Source organism: Neopsephotus bourkii, unplaced genomic scaffold (assembly GCF_033783945.1).
Source record: "Neopsephotus bourkii isolate Nb327-2 ecotype Australia unplaced genomic scaffold, CSIRO-AGI_Nbou_v1 NB_580, whole genome shotgun sequence".
NCBI classification, from domain to species: Eukaryota; Metazoa; Chordata; class Aves; order Psittaciformes; family Psittacidae; genus Neopsephotus; species Neopsephotus bourkii.
Genome location: NW_026901081.1, coordinates 461,849 through 479,032, shown reverse-complemented (window position 1 = coordinate 479,032; position 17,184 = coordinate 461,849). Strand labels below are relative to the sequence as shown.

The window sequence follows — 17,184 nt, the reverse complement described above, 5'->3', positions numbered from 1 at the left end:
AATGTGGGGCTGCACACGGAGCTCCAGGCACTGCAGTGGGTTCAGTGGAGGAAGGAGAGCGAAGCCCCTTTGCTCTGGTTCCCTATAGATGCCACGTTCACTCTGAAGCTTACTGATGGCCATTGGAACGCCGGGTCACTGCTCTGTTCACCCTTTCCACCTAGGACTTGAGGATGCATTTAGGATCCAGGCTGGATTCAGGTGAGAGGGGACACACACATAACCCCCCTCATCCTATAGGATACCCCACCGGAATATTCCCTCCAGACTCCATCATCTTTCATCTTTATTCCCACCAACAGCACCCAACAGCGCTGCCACCCCTTTGGGTGCACCCATGGATGCCACATCCAGGAGCCCACGGTGGCCTCATTCCTCTGGGTCCGTGCTGCAGGGCCGCCGGAATTCCTGCCCATACTCATGGATCCATTTGTTGGCCACTGGAAGGGACAAGGACAAGGACCCTCGTCTGCCCCTGCTTTTCCCCCATTATCCAGGTTTTCCCTGGATCCCATCCCAGTGTCACCCCAGTGCCTCACCCCACTTGTCCCCAGCCAGCACTGGGCAGGCAGCGTGCAGCGTGGCCCCGGCCCCGGCCCCGTTCCGATGCAGGTTCCACCAGAAGAGAGCCGCGTTCTGCCGGATACACAGGGAATGGACCCGGAATGGGGCCGTGAGCAGCAGGATTGCGGTTGGAGCCCCCCAAAACCCGGGGTTTCCACCCCAAAACAGAGCCTTGAGCACCAGGATTGGGGTTTGGTACCCCAAAACAGAGCCAGGAGTCCCAAAACTCAGGGTTTCCACCCCAAAACAGAGCCTTGAGCATCAGGATTTGGGTTGAAACCCCCCAAAAGAGAGCCAGGAGTCCCAAAACTCGGGGTTTCCACCCCAAAACAGAGCCTTGAAAACCAGGATTGGGGTTGGAGCCCCCAAAACATAGATGGGAGTCCCAAAACTCAGGGTTTCCACCCCAAAACAGAGCCTTGAGCACCAGGATTGGGGTTTGGTAGCCCAAAATAGAACCGTGAGCTCCAGAACTGGGGCTTGGAACCCCCAAAACAGAGCTGCAAGGTCCAGAATTGGGGTTGGAACCCCAAAATAGAGCCCTCGAGGCTCAAAATCGGAGTTGAAACCCCAGAATAGAACTGGGAGCGCTGGGATTGGGGGTTTGCCCCCCAAAACTGAGATGGGAGGCCCAGGACTGGGGGTTGGAACCCCTAAAACAGCACCGGGATCCCCAGAATTGGGAGTTAGAACCCAAAATAGAGCCAGGAGCAGAAGTGGTGGGGTGGGACATCCCTAAACCGGAGCTGGGAGCTTGAGGTTTGGCCACCCTAAACCAGAGCTGGGATCCCCAAAAGGGGACTTTGGCACCCCCAAAACACAGATGGGAGCGCAAGGATTGGGGTGTTGAGCCCCAAAACATGACCAGGATCCCTGCAATTGGGGTTTGCCACCCAGAACAGAGCCGCGAACCCCCCCAAAGCGGAATGTGGGCATTCCCACAACGCAAATGGGAGCCCCAAAGCTGAGGTTCCCCCCCCCCCCCAAACCCAAGCGGGCTCCCCCTCACCTTGACCACGGGCACGCTGATGTTAGCGGCGATGAAGGCGGTGGAGCCGCCGGCTTCCACTGAGCTCAGCTGGGGGAGAAGGAGACACGAGCATGGCCCTTCCCTTCCTTGGGCTGTCCCTTGGTTCTCAGCCCCATTCCCTCCCCTATGGCACGGCACAGGGGGCAGAGCTCACCGGAGAGCCCATAGAGTCATGGAATGGGTTGGAAAGGACCTTAAGATCATCCAGTTCCAACCCCCTGCCATGGGCAGGGACACCTCACACTAAACCATGGCACCCAAGGCTCTGTCCAACCTGGCCTTGAACACTGCCAGGGATGGAGCATTCACAACCTCCCTGGGCACCCATTCCAGTGCCTCAGCACCCTCACAGGAAAGATTCTCCTATTCCAATCTAACTTCCCCTGTTTCAGTTTGAACCCATCACCCCTTGTCCTATCACTGCAGTCCCTGATGAAGAGTCCATCCCCAGCATCCCTATAGGCCCATCCCCTCATCAAGGGCTGTCCTCACCCCTCTCAAACCCTGTTCACTCTGAACCCTACTGATCATAGAATCATAGAACAGTTTGGGTTGGAAAGGACCTTAAGATCATCCAGTTCCATCCCCTGCCATGGGCAGGGACACCTCACACTAAACCATGGCACCCAAGGCTCTGTCCAACCTGGCCTTGAACACTGCCAGGGATGGAGCATTCACAACCTCCCTGGGCACCCATTCCAGTGCCTCAGCACCCTCACAAGGAAGAATTCCCTCCTTAGATCCAATCTAAACTCCCCCTGTTTCAGTCTGAACCCATTACCCCTTGTCCCATCACTGCAGTCCCCTACTGATGACCAAGGGCATCGCCTCTGCGCCTGGGATGAGGGAGGGAGGACTCACGTAGATCATGACCGTGGCGATCCTGTTGCCTGACTTCATCCTGTAAAGGGGGCTCTTCCTCGACTGCCCCAGGAGTGAGGATGTGCCATGGTCATTCCCATGGGAATGGGCAGTCCTGTACGGATGCGGCTCGGCCTGGAGGCACCTCAGGCCCTACCTGTGGATATCCCCCCCTCTCCCTTCTTTTCTCCCCTTTCCTTCTTCCTCCCCTCTTCCCTGCCCTCCTTCCTCCCTCCTTTCCCAGGAGTATCCCAGGCACCAACCCAGGCATCACCATCCCGCAGCCCTTCTGTCCTATCCCATCCCCTCCCAGGACCATCCCAAGCTCCACCTCCAGCAGTATCTCAGGGCACATCCCAGGGATCACTATGGGATGTTCACCCCCAGGGAGTACCATGGGGAGCACCCCAGGATCCACCTCCAGGAGCATCCCATGGACCACCCCATGGATCATGCCAAGAACCATCCCAGGAGCACCACCAGGACCACTCCAAGAGTACCCCAGGGAACACCCCATGGATCCACCTCCAGGAGCATCCCAGGGACACCCCAGAGACCATCCCATGGAGCATCCCAAGAGCACCACATCAACTACCCCATGGACCACTGTAGGGACCACCCCAAAGACGGAACCATCCCATGGAGCATCCCAAGAGCACCACAGCAACTACCCCATGGACCACTGTAGGGACCACCCCAAAGATGGAGCCATCCCATGGAGCATCCCAAGAGCACCACAGCAACTACCCCATGGACCACTGTAGGGAATATTCCAAAGATGGAGCCATCCCATGGAGCATCCCAAGGACCATCCCAAGGGCACCACAGGAACCACCCAGAGCATCACCCCCTGGACCACCCCATGCAGCCCCCAGGCATCTCCTGACCGTGGCGTGGTCGAAGTGGGGCTCGTAGTGGCCTCCCAGCCCATAATTGACCACCTGCAGGTACTCGGCATAGGGCGGCCTCAGGTCCAGGCCGGTGACGGCCCCGATGCGCTGCTCCAGCGCCCGCACCACCGGGTCGGCCGTGTCCTTCAGCCAGGCACTGCAGCAGCACCCAAGCCACCCATGGATGGTGTCACCCTCGCTGTGGGGTGCGGAGGAGTCTCCCCAGGGTGGCTTCACCATCACCTTGGTGGTGGCAATGGGGCCGCAATGGTCCCGTTGGCCATAGGACAAGGGATGCGGTGGCTCCTACCTCTTGCTTATCCGGTACTCAGCTTTCTGCTGCTTCTCCCCAGAGGCGACCACGGACCTCTGCAGCTGGGGGGCACAGTGGAGGGGATGGTGCTGCAGGGGGGGACCCCACCACCAAGCAGGGACCCCCCTTGGGGTCACACTGCTGGGTTTATGCCAGCACATCCCCACCCCGAGGTGTCCCACCAGGGTGATGGAAGCGGTGACCGGGGTTGGGTCCAACGCAGTTGGATGCCACCAAGTCAAGTGTGTTGAGGTGCATGCATGGACCTGGTTTCTCCTTTGGGGCAGGCTCAGAAGGAGCCAAACTGGGCTCATCCCACCCTTGGTCTGGCTGCATAAGGCTTTGGCTAAGCCATGGCTTAACCCAGCTCTGCGTGCCCAGGTTGGTCCACCCCGCACCACCAGCTCCTGGGGCACCCTCCTTTAGGACAAAGCCACCCCTGGGGATGGGGACAGCTCACCCAGGGCCCGGCCAACCCCTTGATGGTCTCAGCCTCGGCATCGCTGATGAAATCGTGGTACAGAGCCACATAGGGCTGGGTCTGGACCATCTCCTTCTTGGCAGGCTGGAGCAGGAGGAAGGGGCTGCCATTGGTCTCGTAGGAGCAGACGAGGTGTGGGAGATGCTCCAGGGCTGACTGGGGACAGAGGAGACCAAGGAGGGTGTGAGGATGGGGGGACAATGGTGGGGTGGGGACCATGGGACCCCTTTGCCATCCCCACCTGCCCCCGTGGGCGCTGGCACAGCTCCTCATAGGCATCCCGGCTCTGTAGGTGGGTGCCATTGGGCCGTCGCAAGGGCTCGGGGCTTGTCACTGTCCCCTTCTCCAGCAGCTCCTTGTACTTGACCACGTTCCTCAACACCCTGCGGTTACTGGGGTCTGTTGGAGAGGAGGTGTCACCCCAAACACCGCGTTCCATGGCATCGATCCCATACTGGGGCAAGAATGGGGTGAAGGAGGCTGGTGCCATGCAGAGGTGATGGGGACAGCCCCAAACCTCTCCCCTCCTCTTGCCATATCCATACCATAATGGAGAAACTCCCTGGAGAGGCTCAAGGCATGGGAGACGTTTCCAGCCTGGATTGGGGGTGTGAGGAGCCCATCAGCATCCCACGGCTTGGCCCTATTGGACACCACAGGGATGGGGCTGGGATGTGTGGCTGTACCATGAAGTAGGAGAAGGCGAGGTGGTCCAGAGCATCCTCCAGGCTGCTGCGGTCCTCCGGGTTCCAGCTGCCGTAGGAGAGGCGGAAGAGGCCAACGGCCTCCTCCAGCCACGCGATGGAGTGGTAATAGTCACCCGTGTCATAGGCCACCTGCGAGGCAGAGCACCTGCAGCCTGTCCCCATCCCATCCCATCCCGCCCTGTTCCCTCCTGCACCATCCTCCTCCCATCCCATCTCATCCTTTCCCTTCCCATCCCATCCCATCCTGTCCCCATCCCATCCCCTCCTGCACCATCCTCCTCCCATCCCGTCCCATCCCATCCTTTACCTTCCCATTCCATCCCATCCTGTCCCCATCCCATCCCATCCCACCCTGTCCCCTCCTGCACCATCCTCCTCCCATCCTGTCCCATCTCATCCTTTCCCATCCATCCCACCCCATCCTATCCCATCCCACCCCATCCCCCCCTGCACCATCCTCCTCCCATCCATCCCATCTCATCCTTTACCATCCCATCCCATCCTGTCCCATCCTGTCCCCATCCCATCCCACCCTGTTCCCTCCTGCACCATCCTCCTCCCATCCTGTCCCATCCTTTCCCTTCCCATTCCATCCCATCCTGTCCCATCCTGTCCCATCCTATCCCATCCCACCCCGTCCCCTCCTGCACCATCCTCCTCCCATCCTGTCCCATCTCATCCTTTCCCTTCCCATTCCATCCCATCCTGTCCCATCCTGTCCCCATCCTATCCCATCCCACCCCGTCCCCTCCTGCACCATCCTCCTCCCATCCCGTCCCATCTCATCCTTTCCTTTCCCATTCCATCCCATCCTGTCCCATCCTGTCCCCATCCTATCCCATCCCACCCCGTCCCCTCCTGCACCATCCTCCTCCCATCCCATCCCATCTCATCCTTTCCCTTCCCATTCCATCCCATCCTGTCCCCATCCCATCCCACCCCGTCCCCTCTTGCACCAAGCTCCTCCCATCTCATCCTTTTCCTTCCCATCCCATCCCGTCCTGTTCCCATCCTATCCCATCCCACCCCATTCTGTACCATCCGATCCCACCACATCCCCACTCCCATCTTCATTCCATCACTTCATCCTATCCTAATCCCCATCACCATCTTCATCCCAATCCCACCTCTAACCCCTTCCCATCCTGTGCCTACCCTAATCCTGTCCCAATCCATTCAATCCCATCCCCGTACCATGTCCTGCCGTCCAATCGCAATTCCTATTCATCTTGCCCCAGCACATCCTGCTTTCCTATTCCCATCCCCATTCCTCCCACGCCATTCCCTTCCTCCCTGTCCCATCCCATGGATCCATGCTCCATCCCCATCTCACCCTCCATCCCATCCCACACCGTGCTCCTCCATCCCAGTGACACTCAGAAGACTGCCCTCAACGAAAGCCTCTACACGATCCCCAAATCCCATCCCTGGGATTCCCTTTTACCCCCGGGCTCGGGCTGATCCCGGATCCAACCAGGACGCTGGGACAGGAGCTCTCCCTGAGGCTCTTCCCTCCCCAAGCCATGAATCAAGGAGAAGCCCCCTTATCCCCCCATCCTCTACCATGGGCGATGCCTTCGGGCTGACTCCATGGTCCCTTCTGCATCCCCGCAGGAGGGAACCCCACTGGGGCCATGGGGCGCTCCCTCACCTTCCCCACATGGAAGCAGTCATCGGCAGAGAGGGGCACCCTGCGGCCGGGGCTGTAGAGGGGCGGGCGGGCGGCCCCGCTGCGCTGGAAGACGCCGTTGGCCAGGCCCTTGACGCTGAGCCCGTACACGTCCTGCAGCCGCATCAGCGCCCGCGCAGCCCCGGCCACGTCCTCGGCGCCCGGCAGCTCCTGCCCCACCTCCTGGAAGCCCTCGTGGAGCGCTGCGGGCAGGGAAGGGGTGCGGGGGGGGTGAGGGAGGGCTTGGAGGGGGGGATCGACCTTGTGGGCGCTGCTTTATCTATGGGGGGTCTGCATCCTGCTCCTCCAGCCACTGCCCCCCCCCAGCCATTGCCCTGCTCCTCCAGCCATTGCCCCCCTCCAGCCACTGCCCCCCTCCAGCCACTGCCCCCCTCCAGCCATTGCCCCCCTCCAGCCATTGCCCCCCTCCAGCCATTGCCCCCTCCAGCCATTGCCCTGCTCCTGCATCCCTTCCCCTGCTCCTCCAGCCATTGACCCCTCCAGCCATTGCCCCCCTCCAGCCATTGCCCCCTCCAGCCATTGCCCCCTCCAGCCATTGCCCCCCTCCAGCCATTGCCCCCCCCAGCCATTGCCCCCCTCCAGCCATTGCCCCCCTCCAGCCATTGCCCCCCTCCAGCCATTGCCCCCCTCCAGCCATTGCCCCCCTCCAGCCACTGCCCCCCTCCAGCCATTGCCCTGCTCCTGCATCCCTTCCCCTGCTCCTCCAGCCATTGCCCCCTCCAGCCATTGCCCCCCTCCAGCCATTGCCCCCTCCAGCCGTTGCCCCCCTCCAGCCATTGCCCTGCTCCTGCATCCCTTCCCCTGCTCCTCCAGCCATTGCCCCCCTCCAGCCATTGCCCCCTCCAGCCATTGCCCCCTCCAGCCATTGCCCCCCTCCAGCCATTGCCCCCTCCAGCCATTGCCCCCCTCCAGCCATTGCCCCCCTCCAGCCATTGCCCCCTCCAGCCATTGCCCCCCTCCAGCCATTGCCCCCTTCCAGCCATTGCCCCCCTCCAGCCATTGCCCCCCTCCAGCCATTGACCCCCTCCAGCCATTGCCCCCTCCAGCCATTGCCCCCTCCAACCATTGCCCCCCTCCAGCCATTGCCCCTCAGTTATTGCCTGGTTTTAGCCATTGCTCTTCTTTAGCTATTGCCTCTTTTTCAGCATTGCTTTGGTGCCATTGCTCTTCTTTAGCTATGCCCTCTTTCTGAGTGATTGCCCCTCTCTTTTAGTATTGCTCTCGTTATTGCCTCTTTTTCAGCTATCTTTTCTTTCAGGATTGCCTTCTTCCAGTCTTCCTTTCTTCAGCCATTGCTTTTAAACTTATCTTTAGTTATTGCCTTCAGTCATTGCTCCTTTCAGCTATTTCCTTTTATTGCTCCAGTTATTGCCTCTTTTGCTATTGCTCCGAGTGATTGCCCCTCGATGATTGCCCTCCGTCATCGTCTTGCTTCTTCAGTAATTGCCCCTCGTTATTGCCCCTCAGTCACGTCCCCCCGAGGATTGCCCCCTCGTCACTGCCTCTTCAGCATTGCCCCCCTGAGCCATTGCCTTGCTCCTCCAGCAATTGCCCCTCCAACCATTGCCCCCCTCCCGCCATTGCCCCCCTCCAGCCATTGCCCCCCTCCAGCCATTGACCTCTCGAGGATTGCCCCTCGAGCCATTGCCCCCGACCATTGCCCCCTCGAGCCATTGCCCCCTCTCAGGCATTGCCCCCTCTGAGCCATTGCCCCTCGATGCATTGCCCCCCGAGCCATTGCCTTGTCTTCAGTAATTGCCCCCTCCAGCCATTGCCCCCCTCGACCATTGCCCCCTCCAGCATTGCCCTCCGAGCCATTTACCTCTTCAGTCATCCCCACTTTTTTAGCTATTGCCCCCTTTCAGCCATTGCCTCCTTCAGCATTGCCCCCTCTTCAGCTATTGCCCCCTTTCAGCATTGCCCCTCGAGCTATTGCCCCTCCGAGCCATTTCCACTCTTCAGCCATTGCCCCTCTTCAGTCATTGCCTCACACATGGCAAATTCTTTAGTGATTGCCCCTCTGACACCAGATTGCCCCCCGAGCCACTGCCCCCGAATGATTGCCCCCTCTTCAGTCATTGCCTTGTCTCCTCCAAGGAATTGCCCCCCTCCAGCCATTGCCCCCTCGAGCCATTGCCCCCTTCCAGCATTGCCCCCTCTCAGTCATTGCCCCTCGAGCCATTGCCCCTCATAGCCATTGCCCCCTTCCAGCCATTGCCCCCTCCTATGATTGCCCCCCTCCAGCCATTGCCCCACAGCCATTGCCCCCCTCCAGCCACGCCCCCTCCAGCCATTGCCCTCCAGCCATGCCCTCCTAAAATGCCCTCTTTAGTTATTTATTTTCCAGCCATTTAGCTTTTCAGCCACTTGCCCCTCTTTCAGCCATTGGCCCTCTTTATTGTCCTCCGGTGATTCCTCGTCGTCATCGTCCTGTTCGTCATCGTCTCTTTTGTTATCGTCCTCGTCATCGCTGTTCCTCGTTATCGTCCCTTCGTTGGATTGCTTCGTTCACCGTCCTTTTCGTGCCATTGCTTCGTTATCGTCGTGATCTGTCCCCCTTCTTTAGTTATTGTCTCTTCGCTATCGTCGCTATCGTCGCTATCGTCGCTATCGTCCCTCGGCTACGTCCCCCTCGTGATTGCTCGAGCTATTGCCCTGCTCCAGCCACAAAAACCGAGCCATTGCCCCCCTCCAGCCATTGCCCCCCGAGGATTGCCCCCGAGCCACTGCCCCCTCCGAGGGATTGCCCTCTCGTAGCCATTGCCCCTCTTTCAGCATTGCTCCGGTGCACGGCCCCTCTTTTTAGGATTGCCCCCGAGCCAATTGCCCCCTCGGCCATTGCTCTCGATGATTGCCCCTCTTTTAGCTATTGCCCTCGAGTGATTGCCCCTCGAGCTATTGCTCGGCTACGTCCCTCGTTATTGCTTTCAGCATTGCTCTCTTTCGTCATCGCGGTTGCTTTTTAGTTATTGCTCCTCGAGTGATTTCTTTGTACGTCCCCTCGGTGCACGTCCCCCTTTTTAGCTATTGCCTTCGTCACCGACGGTCGAGCCATTGATCCTTCAGCTATTGCTCGAGTTATTGTCCTCGAGCCATTGTCTCGCTATTGCTCTCTTCGTCATCGCTGCTTCTTCAGCCATTGCTCTCTTCGTCATCGTCCCCCCGAGGCATTGTCCCTCCTTCGTTATTGCCTCGTTATTGCTCCGAGTGATTTGTCCCCTTTTTAGTCATTTGGCTTGTCTTTGCTACGACCTCTTTAGTTATTGCCCCTCGAGGATTGCCCCCGAGGATTGCCCTCCTAGGATTGCCCCCCAAGGATTGCCCCCCTCCTGAAGGATTGCCCCCTCAAGTGATGCCCCTCTCTAGCTATTGCCTTGCTTCTCTCGAGGAATTGCCCCCCTCCAGCAATTGCCCCGAGGATTGCCCCTCTCTCTCTCTCAGGATTTGACCCACTAGCTATTGCTCCGCACGTCCCCCCGCTATCCCCGACTCTTCGTCACCGCTCCCGAGTGATTGTCCCCGAGGATTGCCTCGAGGATTGCCCTCGAGGATTGCCTTCTTTTAGTGATTGCCCCCTCGAGGATTGCCCCGAGTGATTTGCCCCTCGGTTATTGTCCCCCGAGTGATTGCCCCTCAGTCATTGCTGAGTGATTGCCCTCGTTACCGTCCCCCCTCGAGCCATTGCTCGAGGATTGCCCCTCGAGGATTGCCCCCTCCAGGATTGCCCTCCGTCACCGCCGCCACCGACCCCGAGTGATTTACCTCGTCCATTGCTCCTCCACTTGGCCTCTTCTTGCTCACCGCCTCCACTTCCCATCTCCGCATTCGCCGTCCCTCGGCCATTGCCTGCCTCCAGCATTGACCCACCTGCCACCGCGCCCCTCCAGCCATTGCCCCCTCCTCCTACATTGCCTTTGCCAGGATTGCCCTCTGTTGGCATTGCTCCTAGCTACTGCCCCCCGAGTGACTGCCCTCCAGCCATTGCCTTGCTTCGAGGAATTGCCCTCCTAGCTATTGCCCCTCGAGTGATTGCCCCCTCGCTTACCACTGACTAGCTATTGCCCCCGAGTCATCGCCTTGCTTTAGTTATTGCCTCGAGGATTGCTTGAGGATTGCCTCAGAGGTGAGTGACTGTCCCTGCTCCGAGGATTGCCCCTCTGGCACCGACCTCGTCACCGCCCCCGAAGCTATTGCTCTCTTTTAGTCACTGCTCCGTCATCGCTCCCTCGAGGATTTGTACCCGATTAGCTATTGCTCTCTTGCTATTGCTCCAGCCCACTGCCCCCCTCCAGCCATTGCCCCCCTCTAGCCACTGCCCCCCTCCAGCCATTGCCCTCCTAGCTATTTGACCTCTCAGCTACTGCCCCCCTCCTAGTTATTGCCCCCCTCCTTGAGCCACTGCCCCCTCCTAGGATTGCCCCGCAGCCACTGCCCGCCATTTGACCTCGAGCCATTGCCCCTCGTCATATTGCCCCTCGTTATTGCCCCCGAGTGACTGCCCCTCGAGTGATTGCCCCCGGCCATTGCCCCCCGAGCGATGCCCCCTCAGCCACTGCCCCGAGGATTGCCTCTCTTTTTTAGCCATGCCCCCGAGGATTGCTTTAAGTGATGGCCCCTCGATGTTGCCCGCCACGTCCCCCGAGTGATTGCCCCCGAGCTATTGCCCTCAGTTATTGCTCGCTATTGCCTCTTTTAGCTATTGTCCCTCTTTCAGCTATTGCTCCGTCACCGTCCCCGCTATTGCTCTCTTCAGTATTGCTCGCTATGGCTTCGTTATCGTCCCCCTCTTTTAGTTATTTGCCCTCGTTATCGTCCCCCGAGTGATTGTCCCTCGAGTTATCGCCGCCATCGCTTCGTCACCGCTCGAGCCATTGTCCTTCAGTCATCGTCCTCCGTTATCGCTCGCTACGTCCCCCGAGTGATTGCCCTCGTTACGTCCCCTCGTTATCGTCCCCCGGCTCACCGTCCCCTTCAGCCATTGCTTTGCCCCCGGCTCACCGTACCTCGAGCCATTGCCCCCGCACGTCCCCGCTACGTCCCCCTTCGTCATCGTCCCCCTCGCTACGTCCCCCCGAGCCAATGCCCCCTCGATGATTGCCCCCTCGAGCCATTTGCCTTGCTCCTCGAGCAATTGCCCCCCTCCAGCGATTGCCCCCGAGCCATTTGCCCCTCAGTTATTGCCCTCCGCCACCGCCCCCTTTTTGAGTGATGCCCCCGCTCACCGAACCCCTAGTTGCCACCACGTCCCCCTCGCTATCTCTCGTAGTGATTGTCCCCCTTCAGTGATTGCCTCGAGTGATTGCCCCTCGAGTGATTGCTTCGACTTTTGCTCCTTCAGCATTGCTTACCCATATTCACACTAAGCAGTTCACAGACCTTGCTTGCAAGGTCTTGATGCCCCTTTTAGGGATTGCTTTAGCTATTGCTCTTTTAGTACGTTCCCTCTTTTAGTTATTGCTCTCTTTTAGTGATTGTCCGCTATTGCTCTTCGTCATCGATCCAACTGCTATCGTCGCCATCGTCCCTTCGTTACGTCCCCGCTTATCGTCCTCGATGAATGCCCTCTTTCGTTATTGCTTTAGTTATCGATCTTTGTTATTGTCCTTCTGCTATTGCCTTCGATGAATTGCCCTCTTTTTGGCTCACGACCCTTTAGTTATTGGCCCTCTTTTTAGTCTATTCGAACCTCTCGATGAATTGCCCTCGAGGATTTCGTCTTTAGTTATTGCCTGAGTGATTGCCCCTCTGTTATTGCCCCGAGTTATTTCCCTCCAGCCATTGCCCCCCTCCAGCCACTGCCCCCCTCCAGCCATTGCCCCCCTCCAGCCATTGCCCCCCTCCAGCCACTGCCCCCCTCCAGCCATTGCCCCCTCCAGCCATTGCCCCCCTCCAGCCATTGCCCCCTCCAGCCATTGCCCCCTTCCAGCCATTGCCCCCCTCCAGCCATTGCCCTGCTCCTCCAGCCATTGCCCCCCTCCAGCCATTGCCACCCTCCAGCCATTGCCCTGCTCCTCCAGCCATTGCCCTCCTTCATCCATTGCCCCCCTCCAGCCATTGCCCCCCTCCATCCCTTCCCCTGCTCCTCCATCCCTTCCCCTGCTCCTCCATCCATTGCCCTGCTCCTCCATCCATTCTCCTCCTTCTCCATCCATTCCCGTTTCCCCATCCATTCTCTTTCTCCTCCACCCATTCTTCTTCTCTCCCATCCATTCCCCTGCTCCTCCATCCATTCCCCTGCTCCTCCATCCATTCCCCTGCTCCTCCATCCATTCCCCTGCTCCTCCATCCATTGCCCTGCTCCTCCATCCATTCTCCTGCTTCCATCCATTACCCTGCTTCTCTACCCATTCCCCTGCTCCTCCATCCATTCCCCTGTTTCCCCATCCATTCTCCATCTCCTCCACCCGTTCTTCTCTCCCATCCGTTGCCCTGCTCCAACACCCATTTCCCCTGCTCCTCCATTCATTCCCCTCTTCCTCCATCCATTCTCCTCTCCTCCACCCATTTCCCTGTTCCTCCATCCATTCCCCTCACCTCCATTCATTCCCCTGTTCCTCCATCCATTGCCCTCCTCCTCCATCCTTTATCCTGCTCCTCCACCCATTCTCCTGCTCCTCCATCCATCCTCCTGCTTCCACCCATTGCCCCGCTTCTCCATCCATTCCCCTGTTCCTCCATCTATTCTCCTGCTTCCATCCATTACCCTGCTTCTCTACCCATTCCCCTCCTCCTCCATCCATTCCCCTGTTTCCCCATCCATTCTCCTCCTCCACCCATTCCCCTGCTCTTCCATCCTTTATCCTGCTCCTCCACCCATTCCCCTACTCCTCCATCCATTGCCCTGCTCCAACACCCATTCCCCTGCTCCTCCATCCCTTCCCCTTCTCCTCCACCCATTCCCCTGCTCCTCCATCTGTTGCCCTGCTTCTCCATCCCTTCCCCTCCTTCTACATCCATTCTCCTCCTCCTCCGTCCATTCCCCTTCTCCTCCATCCATTCTCCTCCTCCATCCATTCCCCTGTTCCTCCATCCATTCCCCTGCTCCTCCATCCATTCTCCTCCTCCTCCATCCATTCCCCTTCTCCTCCATCCATTCCCCTTCTCCTCCATCCATTCCCCTGCTCCTCCGTCCATTCCCCTTCTCCTCCATCCATTCCCCTTCTCCTCCATCCATTCCCCTGCTCCTCCATCCATTCCCCTGCTCCTCCACCCATTCTCCTCCTCCTCCATCCACTCCCCTGCTCCTCCATCCATTCCCCTGCTCCTCCATCCACTCCCCTGCTCCTCCATCCATTCCCCTGCTCCTCCATCCATTCCCCTGCTCCTCCATCCATTCCCCTGCTCCTCCATCCATTCCCCTTCTCCTCCTCCATTCCCTCTCCTCCATCCCCCTGCTCCTCCATCCATTCCCCTGCTCCTCCATCCATTCCCCTCCTCCTCCATCCATTCCCCTTCTCCTCCATCCATTCCCCTGCTCCTCCATCCATTCCCCTTCTCCTCCATCCATTCCCCTTCTCCTCCATCCATTCCCCTTCTCCTCCATCCATTCTCCTCTCCTCCATCCATTCCCCTTCTCCTCCATCCATTCCCCTTCTCCTCCATCCATTCTCCTCTCCTCCATCCATTCCCCTTCTCCTCCATCCATTCCCCTTCTCCTCCATCCATTCCCCTTCTCCTCCATCCATTCCCCTTCTCCTCCATCCATTCTCCTCTCCTCCATCCATTCCCCTTCTCCTCCATCCATTCCCCTGCTCCTCCATCCATTCTCCTTCTCCTCCACCCATTCTTCTGCTCTCCCATCCATTGCCCTGCTCCAACACCCATTCACCTACTCCTCCATTCATTCCCCTGTTCCTCCATCAATTCCCCTGCTCCTCCATTCATTCCCCTGTTCCTCCATCCATTCCCCTGCTCCTCCATCCTTTATCCTGCTCCTCCACCCATTCCCCTGTTCCTCCATCCATTCTCCTGCTCCTCCATCCATTCCCCTGCTCCTCCATCCACTCCCCATCACCTCCTGCCTCTCCCCCGCTGACAGAGGGGACACACACTGCAGCCTCCCCCTTACCCTGGCTGTTCTCGGTGGCCTCATCGCTGTAGATGACATTGGGCCAGTCGGAGTAGAGGCGCTTGATGAGGCCGAAGGCCAGCAAGGGGTTCTCCACCGAGGCCTGCGGGTCCTGGTGCAGCGCCTGCACCTTCTCATAGAACCTGCAAGGCACCCACTGGGTGACACCGAGGGATGCTCCAGGGGCCTGAGCCCCGACATAGCTGGGAAACCCCATAGGATCATGGGATGGTTTGGGCTGGAAGGGACCTTTGGGACCCGTCTGGTTCCAACCCCTGCTATGGGCAGAGACACCCAGCATCCACACTGGGACCATGCTGGAGGTGAGGAGACCCCATCCGCTTTGTCAGCCCCATCCCTAGTGGGGACATGGGGATGTCCCGGGCCATGGCCACATCCCTGCTCCTCAGCCAAGGCTTGGGGTGACCACATCCCCCAGCTTGGACATAGCCAGGGGTGCGCAGGCAGCTTCCCCAAGCACCCACACCCCTATTTAGGATCACCCCAGCCAAGGCCAGGCTGGAGACAGGGGCTTGGAGCAAGCTGCTCTATGGGAGGTGTCCCTGTCTATGGTAGGGGTAGGAACTGGAGGAGCTTTAAGGTCCTGCCCAATCCAACCCAAACCCAAACCATCCCCATGATCCTATGATCACATCCCCCAGTGTGGGGATGCGAGGGCACCCACATCCCCTATTTATTGGGTGCTGGATGGAAGGGGTCTGAGCTGGGTTAAACCCCCTCCCTGCCAGGCAGCACCCACTCTTGGGACTGGAGGGATATGGGGTGCTCCCAGCACACCCAGTCGAGGCTAGAGGGATACTGGGATGCTTCCAATGTACCCACCCTTGTGTTGGGGGGATACAGGCGTGCTCCCAGCACACCCAGTTGAGGTCGGGAGGATACCGCGATGCTCCCAGTGCACGAACCCCTGGGACTGGGGGGATACAGGGATGCTCCCCACACACCCACCCTTGTGTTAGGAGGACACTGAGATGGTCCCAGCTCACCCAGTGGGGATGAGGGGACCCAGGGATGCTCCCATCGCACCCAGCGGGGATCAGGACCTTACAGGGATGCTCCCATCGCACCCAGCAGGGATCAGGACCTTACAGGGATGCTCCCATCGCACCCAGCAGGGATCAGGACCTTACAGGGATGCTCCCATCGCACGCAGCGGGGATCAGGACCTTACAGGGATGCTCCCATCGCACCCAACGGGGATCAAGAGCTCACAGGGATGCTCCCATCGGACCCAGCGGGATCAGGACCTTACAGGGATGCTCCCATCGCACCCAGCAGGGATCAGGAGCTCACAGGGATGCTCCCATCGCACCCAGCAGGGATCAGGACCTTACAGGGATGCTCCCATCGCACCCAGCAGGGATCAGGACCTTACAGGGATGCTCCCATCGCACCCAGCAGGGATCAGGAGCTCACAGGGATGCTCCCATCGCACCCAGCGGGATCAGGACCTCACAGGGATGCTCCCATCGCACCCAGCAGGGATCACGGCCGTACGGGGATGCTCCCATCGCACCCAGCGGGGATCAGGACCTTACAGGGATGCTCCCATCGCACCCAGCAGGGATCAGGAGCTCAGAGGGATGCTCCCATCGCACCCAGCGGGGCCGGCGCTGCCCGTACCTGGTCATGCGGCGCAGGCGGGCGCTCTCCTCCCGCAGGTAGGCGCGGAGCCTTCGGAGCAGGCGGCCCTCGGCGCCCATCGCCGCCCGCACGCTCCTCATGGCGCTGAAGGTCTCTGCCGGGGCGGGCGGCGGCAGCAGCGCCAGCAGCACCCCGAGCCCCAGCGCCCGCATCGGCCCCGCAGCCACCGCTCGGGGGAGGGGGAGGCTCCGCCCCGGGGGTGGGAAATGGGGGGAAAGGGGAGGGTGAGGGGGGTGCCCCGGATCCGCCACGCTGGCTGCGGAGGGAGGGGGCTGCGGGGCCCCATCCGGACCCTCCGGTCCCCATCCCCTCCTGCCCCCTCCTCACCGTCCCCATCCTGCCCGTCCCTGGCCCCATCCCGACTGTCCCCATCCCATCCTGTCTCCATCCCGAGTGTCCCTGACCCTATCCCATCCTGCCTTGGACTCATCCTGCCCCCTCCTCACTATCCCCATCCTGACTGCTCTCATCCCATCCTGCCTCCATCCCGAACACCCCTGACTCTATTCCGTCCTGCCCCCTTCTCACTGTCCCCATCCCGACTGTCCCCATCCCATCCTGCCTTCATCCCGAGTGTCCCTGACCCTATTCCATCCTGCCCCCTCTTGCCTCGGACTCATCCTGCCTATCCCCCTCTCCGCTCCATCCTGCCCCCTCCTCACTCTCCCCATCCCATCCTGCCCGTCCCTGTCCCCATCCCGACTGTCCCCATCCCATCCTGCCTCCATCCCGAGTGTCCCTGACCCTATTCCATCCTGCCCGTTCCTGTCCCCATCCTGACTGCTCCCATCCCATCCTGCCTCCATCCCGAACGTCCCTGACTCTACTCCATCCTGCCCCCTCCTCACTGTCCCCATCCTAACTGCTCCCATTCCATCTTGTCTCCATCCTGATCCCATCCCATCCTTCCCCCTT

The 17,184-nt window shown here is 59.7% G+C and overlaps 1 protein-coding gene across 2 annotated transcripts; it reads right to left on the bottom strand.

Moving 5' to 3' along the window:
- Positions 1 to 332: 332 nt before the first annotated feature.
- P4HA3 (prolyl 4-hydroxylase subunit alpha 3) lies at positions 333 to 16,460 on the bottom strand. 2 transcript variants are annotated; one of them, XM_061351332.1, is made up of 13 exons: positions 16,249 to 16,460; positions 14,605 to 14,747; positions 6,498 to 6,718; positions 4,826 to 4,975; positions 4,685 to 4,736; positions 4,381 to 4,538; positions 4,119 to 4,295; positions 3,656 to 3,720; positions 3,343 to 3,502; positions 2,456 to 2,518; positions 1,574 to 1,642; positions 540 to 636; positions 333 to 440 (listed from the first exon to the last, which is right to left on the bottom strand). In XM_061351332.1, the coding sequence occupies exons 1-13, from the start codon at positions 16,419 to 16,421 to the stop codon at positions 370 to 372; spliced, it is 1,599 nt and encodes a 532-aa protein (XP_061207316.1). In that variant the 5' UTR covers positions 16,422 to 16,460; the 3' UTR covers positions 333 to 369. The 2 variants fall into 2 exon arrangements, with proteins under 2 accessions (XP_061207316.1, XP_061207317.1); XM_061351333.1 differs by lacking the exon at positions 333 to 440 and having other exon boundaries at positions 2,456 to 2,513.
- Between the last annotated feature and the right edge of the window lie 724 nt (positions 16,461 to 17,184).